General features: G+C 35.7%; 1 protein-coding gene across 1 annotated transcript; it reads right to left on the bottom strand.

Annotated features, from left to right (window-relative positions):
* Window positions 1-692: 692 nt before the first annotated feature.
* LOC125124040 (olfactory receptor 4P4-like) lies at window positions 693-1,625 on the bottom strand. Its single transcript, XM_047774219.1, has one exon. It carries the CDS (start codon window positions 1,623-1,625, stop codon window positions 693-695), a length of 933 nt encoding a protein of 310 aa, XP_047630175.1.
* Between the last annotated feature and the right edge of the window lie 6,092 nt (window positions 1,626-7,717).

Raw genomic sequence — 7,717 nt, 5'->3', positions numbered from 1 at the left:
GCCAGTTCTCATACTGAGTAAGCAATTCTGAGTCCAGAACTCATGCTCTAACCAATAACTCCAAGGTGCTAGAATTAGCGAGAGCGTGGCAGTTAATTTATACATGAATGGAGCCTGGGAGAGAAAGTGCATTAGAACAAAAGGAAAGAGTTTGATGTGGGGTTTAGGAAAGATCTGATTGGGGTTTCTCTGACCTCAGACATAAGAGAAATTCAGATTGACACTGGCTATAACATGATCAGCGCAGAAGATGGCTTCTTTAAGAAATATTCTTGCACGTCATAAATTAGATCATTTTAGAATATTCTCTAAGGGATGCAAGTAAAAGATTGGAATTATTTTTTTAATTCATTGTTTGACAGCCAGAATTGGCTTCGTTGAATATAGTTAAACACAAGAATGAGCTCTATGGGCTCCCAGTGTGGCCTTGTGCTTTTGATAATCTGCTGCTTAATATCTAAATTGATTATACAGCCAAAGGATCAATGGGGCAGAAGAGATATAAATAATAAGAAGCTTAGGAAAGAGCGTAGTAGAGAGCCTGGACAAATCCAGGGAATTGTAAATGTTTGCTCATATTTAAGCCTATATATTGTTGCCAGACACAAGGATCATAGGCAAGCATTTTAAAGGTTTCAGAGTAAGGATGTCATATATGCAACAAACTCAGCGGTGAAAATCAGGGATGTCTTTCAGTTCATTTCCTTTCTTCCTGAGATGTGGTGCCATAGTTTCTTTATGGCGTTCTTCATCTCCGTGTTTCTCAGTGTGTATATCAGAGGGTTCAGCATGGGAGTGATGACAGTGTAAAAAAGAGCAAACACTTTGTCTTCTGGTAAAGTAGTGGCTGGTCGGATATAGATAAAGAATAAAGGAGCGAAAAAAAGGACTACCACGGTGATGTGAGAACTGCAGGTGGAGAGAGCTTTGTGGCGATTCTCTACAGAGTAGGAGCGGACAGTATATAAGATGACAGCATAAGATATCAACAAGACCACAAAAGTCACCAGGCCCATCAGGCCTGAATTGGCAATGACCAGGAGACCAATTCTCCTGGTGTCCGTGCAGGCCAGTTTCAGCAAAGGATACACATCACAGAAGTAATGATCTATTACATTGGGGCCACAGTAGGGTAAGAAGATGGCCAGGAGAAACTGACCGAAGGAATGTAGGAATCCCCCAGCACAGGAGGCAGCGATCATGGCGCCACACTTCTGCCTGGTCATGATGCTGGTGTAGTGCAGGGGCTGGCAGATGGCCACGTAGCGGTCATAGGCCATCCCTGTCAGGATGAAGACCTCGATCCCCCCAAAGAAGTGCATGGTAAAGAGCTGGGTCATGCAGCCATTGTAGGAAATGGTCTTCTTTACTGCCAGCAAGTCAACGATCAACTTGGGGGTCACAGTGGAGGTGTAACAAAGGTCTGAGAGTGAGAGGTAACTCAGGAAGAAATACATAGGCTGGTGAATAAGTGGACTGCCGGTGATAGAAATCGTGACAAGCAGGTTTCCAATCAAAATTGCGAGGTAACAGAGTAAGAAGAGTAAAAAACAGAGGACTTCAATTTCCTTTATTGGAGAAAATCCCAGAAGAATAAATTCTGTAATGTTATTTCTATGCTCCATGACGCAAAGCAGTTTGAAGACACCTGAAATTAAATAATTATTAATTCTTATGAGATATATTTAAATATGGTGATGCACATAATTTCTTGTCGTAGGGCAAATTAGAAAGAATCCAAAAGCTGAAGAAATAGAAATTTGGTTTTTATTTGGAGGGACTCCTCCCCACCTTTTTTTTTTCCTTTGGTTTTTTTAGGGCCATGCCTGAGACATCTGGAGATTCCCAATATGGGTCTAATGGGAGCTGCAGCTGCCAGCCTATGCCACAGCCACAACCATGTGGGGTCTGAGCTACATCTTCAAGCTACACCACAGCTCACAAACTGGCAGTGTTGGATCTTTAACCTGCTGAGCGAGGCCAGGGATCAAACCAGCATCTTTATAGATACTAGTTGGGTTCGTTACCACTGAGCCACAAAGGGAACTCTAGGCTTTCCCTTTTTGACTTTTATTTGAAAAGGCTGTCCCTTTCTTGAAAACATTAATTACTGGTAAACATCTCAGGTAACTGAAATGAAAGCTGACTTATAGAATATATTATACTTATGTAACCATATACTTCTATCATCAAACATAATTGGATATTTCACCCTGGTAGAATTCAAGAAATCATTCTGTAAGAAAAAAATCAGATCTCTCTTTCTCTTCTCACTGTTTATTATTGAGCACATGTACACAGAAATGAAACCTCGAGTGAAAATATAAAAGTGCAAATATATGAAGTATAGTATGTGGATAATGTTATATGTGAGAAATTTCCTGTCATCTGTTCTTTGTGGAAAGGTGATAGATAGAAAAAAATCAACATATTTGGAATCAAGAGCTATATATACGTGACCGTAATTGGTTATAATTCTCTTGTACTTAATTTACAAATATAATTGATTTACCAATGGCTTAATTTACAAATGAAATACTCTTTTTTATAGTCAACCAGAAAGATGACAAACTTCTTTTTTTTCCGAAATGTTTATCATTTCAAACTTCAAAAATATTTATTTTAAACATTCAGTAAGCATTTGAGCATAGTTATAATAGGTTTAAGTTGAAATTTAGTGTCTCATGTAACACCTTACTCATTTGCATCATTTGGCTTCTTTCAAATTGATTCATACAAACCGTTGGACTCTTCCTAATTAGCCATCCTGAAACTGCAAGCTTCTTTCAGTTCCCACATCACCAGTTTTAGTTAGTACCTCAGGCTGGCTTTTCTCCCTTTCATTCCTATTGTTTTCATTTCTTCTTCCCCCTAGTCACTAGTATAAGTAATATAAGACCAACTCTAATGATTTGTTAATAACTCTTACATATCAGGACAAGTAAAAATTTTTCTACTAGAAGAAGTTCAAGAATCATAGATAAGATAAGGAAGAACTATTGAGAATTACTGAAAAACAACCATTTCACTAAATCACACCATAACATCTTGACTTATAAAATGCCTTACCTTAGTATTTAAGCTATTTCATTGCATTTGTTCACAACTTCAGAACCAATATATTCACAATTTATTTTCAAAATTCTAACGCTCCCCTCCATCTTTTTCTCCTTTCAGTGGAATAACCATTCAAATGTGTGTGCATCAAGTAGGATTTTGAAGAGAAAAAAATAGAAATCTCTCTAGTGTATGGGCATTATCATCATTGGCCACAAAAGGCCATATGATATCCTTCATATTGAATAATAGGAATTAAAGTAGACAAACCGTCACATTCAACTATTAATTACATTTTAGGCTTTTAAAAGGTATAGAGAATAGCTATAGTTTAAACTTAAGTATTTTTCCTTGGAATTGGAATTGTTCCCTGTACCAGTGGAGCTGGACTTCTTGCCATTCCCAATCAGTCCTTCCTTGTTCAATCTTATCAGAGGCTGCTAAACTCCTGCTGTTTCCAGGTAGATTTCACTAACTACGCCACTATGCAAAGTCTACTCCAGTATTCTAAGTCTTTTGGATCTTAGAACGACCTACCTTGCTTCAGATTTTTTTTTATTAATTGTTGCCAGGTGTTATTAAATGCTCTGACTTATCTTTCTAAGGAAATTTTATCCTGGTGAGAGGTAGGGCCAATACCTCATATTCTATCTGATCTGGACATAATGGGAAAAAAATAAACCTTAGCAAAATGTATGCCTTTCAGGTCTGCATTGAATGGTGGGTGCCTGACTTTTGGACAGATTATGTGAACTTTCTGAGCTAACCCATTTTTTTTAATTTAATTTTTTTATTTTTTATTATAGTTGAGTTACAATGTTCTGCCAATTTCTGCTGCACAGCAAAGTGACCCAGTTATACATATATAATTTTACTCACTTTATCCTCCATCCTGTTCCATCACAAGTGATTGGATATAGTTCCCTGTGCTATAGAGCGGGATCTCATTGCTTATCCACTCCAAATGCAAGAGTTTGCATCTCCTAACCCCAAACTCCCAGTCCACCCCACTCCCTCCCTCTCTCCCCCGGCAAACACAATCTGTCTTTCAAGTCCATGATCTGTTTCTGTTTTATAATCTCACTTTTTTAATCTCTCAAGAAAGGAAAAGAAAACTCATGTCCTATTGATTTGGGGGAAATATTAGTTATTAATTACTATGTGTCAGCAATTGTGCTAGACAAACAAAAGACTGAAATCACGTAGGTCGACTTTACTTAAATTCTCATTTAGTAAGGTAGATACTTGGTTCTCCAATGGGAAAAGTGTGACTGGGTAATTAACCATGAACTATGAAGAATTCGATGAATTAGATAATATATCCATGATTTAATTAATTAAATGACATTTTGTCTAATCATAAATTAAATGATTAATTTTATCTCCTTCCTCTTTAAATTCCACACTGTACTTTGATGATTTTAAGTATTCAGTATGTACTTGTCAAATTAAGGAATGAATTTAATTCCAGGGAGTTCCCATTGTGGCTCAGTGGAAGCAAATCTGACTAGGAACCATGAGGTTGCATGTTCGATCCCTGGCCTCACTGAGTGGGTTAAGGATCTGGTGTTGCCATGAGCTGTGGTATAAGTCACAGGTATGGCTCAGATCCTGCGTTGCTGTGGCTGTGGTGTAGGCCAGCAGCTGTAGCTCAGATTAGACCCCTAGCCTGGGAACCTTCATATGCTGAGGGTGTGGCCCTAAAAAGCCAAAAAAAAAAAAAAAAGACAAAAATTTAATTCCAGTGTCTGATTGAATTAAATGGAAGTTCATTTTAATTATGTCATCATCATTATAATTGTTTTGCTATATTGAAGAGATATAAAAGTACAGAGTTTATAAATCGAATTTACTTCAGAATGACAGACACAGAGAGATCCACTTAGAATGGATTAGAATGGATCTTAGGATTTTTACTAGTATCCTCTTTGTTAGCAGAAATAATTTGACAGTCACATAAATGCATCCCTGTATTTTCCCCACTCTTGGTTCACTGGCTTATGCTGGAGACTATGATCTTGAGAAGTCTTATGTGTGAAAATCTAGGTCACGTTCCCTAAAACCCTGACCTCCAATATGTGCAGAATTAAACCTGACTCTCCAGATCATTTCCATTACTTCCCTATTTTAACAAACAGTTTCAGTTTAGCTGAGTTGTACTGGAATAAGTGGTGTTTAAAGAAATGAGAAACTCCAACTGCAAATATGACACAAGTAAACATTATATCCAGTAATAGGAAGTAGGAACAGAGTGATTTGACACAGTCTATTTCTTCAGTTTTTTAATTTTTCTTTTCAGAGTTTCTATATCCTTCACTGAGATATAAATCACTAACTTTCTGTTTTATTTATTTCCCCTTAACATTACCCAGTTATGAAAAAAATATCACACCCATGTTTTTAATTGCTTTATGCAATTGGCATAGAAATTGTACGTGATCATACATAAATTATACAAAAATATGTCATGCAAGAGATGCTCTATGTTACCAATAGAAAAAAAATGCTTTCAAATGTTGGTTGCGTGTGAATCACAACTAAAGTTTCCTAACAAACATTAGTCAAGGTGCAAAGAATGATTTGGTTTATATTTTTATAATAAAGTCTAAAAATATATTTCTCATCTACCCAAAGACAGTGATTAATTGTGGATTGATTAAATAAAACCACCTGTGTCAACCTACCAGATATTTGCTTAAATCTGGAGTATATGTAATGTTTCATGCTACCATACTCAGAATCAACCAACAAATTCATTGAAAATGTATTAATAAATCACATTATGCAAATAATGCTGAAGAATCCTGAAAATATAACTCACCTGGTCTCTAATGTAAGAAGTCCGACTCTTTCTAAAGCAAATTCAAGAGTCTTCCTAGTTTTATTTTAATACTTAGAAGAAAATGGTATTTTAAGCACTTATCTTGGCAACTATCCTTTATTTTTCTTCAAATAGCACAGTTATTACATTGTCTGGTGAAAAGGAAAACAAAGACATTACATGCTTCCTGAATGATTCCCACAGCTTTACCTGGGAGATATTTAACTTATAGACATTTATTGCAGTATCTCCGTGAGTTTGGAAATTCCCATAGGGATAATTTGATCAAAGTGAAGCTGAAGTTTAAAAAAATATATATCCAAAGACTTAAAAATAATTCTATCAATCAAGTCATATTTTTCCTATGCATATATGGAAACAGCACAGAGCAGCTTCCACTTTAATATAGGGACCGTTAGGAGAAAACGCTAATGACCTGGAAAGTTCATAATACACCTCAGAAAGAAGAGAAGTAGTAAAAGCCAACTCTGGTTTTCAGGTAAAAGGAAAACATTAATGTTGCCTCAATTTATAGTTTGTAGAGGATGGTGACTATTCCAGCATGCATCCCCTAGAGTCTAATAAAAACTCTTTTAAAAGTTACCGCAAATGTTCTCCTTTCTTTCCCAATGTCCTTAGCTGTTTACTTTTCTATTAACATTTCATCTAAACAATCCCATTATACACCTCATCCTTGTATGGGAAGATGTTTCCACATTTTCTGTGATTTTTTTTTTTTAGTCTTATTTCTCAGTAACATTCTGAGATGGTATTTTCTCTTCTCAGACAGCATTTTCTTCAAGCTCCATAGGCTACATTCCTCAAATGGCACTTTAAGAACTCTAAGTGCATAACTCAGTGGCATTAATTGCATTTACAGTGTTGCACAACCTTCACCACTATATATTTCTAAAACATTTCAACATCCTGAACAGAAACTCTCCATTAAGTCCCATCCCCTTTTCCCTTTGCCCCTGGTATCCTGTAATCTACTTTGTCTCCACGAAGTTGCCTGTTTTAGGAATATCATTAAATGCAATTATACAATATCTCTTCTGTTGCATATGGTTCATTTCGATTAGCATAATACTTTCAAGGTTTTTCCATGTTGCAGTGTATTAGAGCTACATTCCTTTTTATGGATAGCGATCCATTGTATATACGTAATATGTTTCATGGGCACTAAGATTGTTTCCACATTTTGGCTATTGCATAATTAGCTGTGTTGAAGTTTCATAATATGTGTAGCCTTTTGAGAAACCATCAAACTCTATTCAATTGTTTACATTCCCTCTAGCATTGTACAAGGGTTCCACATTCTAGACATCTTGTCCAACACTTGCCACTTCCATTTTTTCAAAAGATGATTATCATAACTATCTGAGTATGAAGTGGTATCTCTTATGAGTTTGATCTGCATCATAATGATGATCATTTTTCATATTTTTATTAATCATTTGTGTATATTCTTTGGAGAAATGTCTAATCAAATCCTATATCGAAATTTTAATTGTTGTTTGTCATTGTGTCATTGCATTTTATGAGTTCTTTTTAAAATCTGAATCACCTATCAAATATATATTTTATGAATAGTTTCACTAATTTTGTCGATTTTTTTTCACTTTCTTGATAGTGTCTTTTAGCAGACAGAAGTTTTAATTTTGATGGAGTCCAATTTATCTATCTTGTCCTTTGCTGCTCATTCGTTTGCTCTTACTTTTGAATTCATTGAAAAAATTCCAGGATGATAAAGATTTACCCATCTGCTTTCTTTTAAGAATTTTATAATTTTAGCTCTTGTATTTTGGTCATTCATCTGTTTTGTGTTCATTTTTGTAT

Source organism: Phacochoerus africanus, chromosome 4 (assembly GCF_016906955.1).
Source record: "Phacochoerus africanus isolate WHEZ1 chromosome 4, ROS_Pafr_v1, whole genome shotgun sequence".
Classification (NCBI taxonomy): domain Eukaryota; kingdom Metazoa; phylum Chordata; class Mammalia; order Artiodactyla; family Suidae; genus Phacochoerus; species Phacochoerus africanus.
Note: the sequence above shows the minus strand (reverse complement) of the source record. Positions and strands in the feature narration are given on the sequence as shown.

Coding starts and splice junctions, on each gene's coding strand:
- LOC125124040 (XM_047774219.1), bottom strand. CDS start 1,625: ATGGAGCATAGAAATAACATTACAGAATTTATTCTTCTGGGATTTTCT.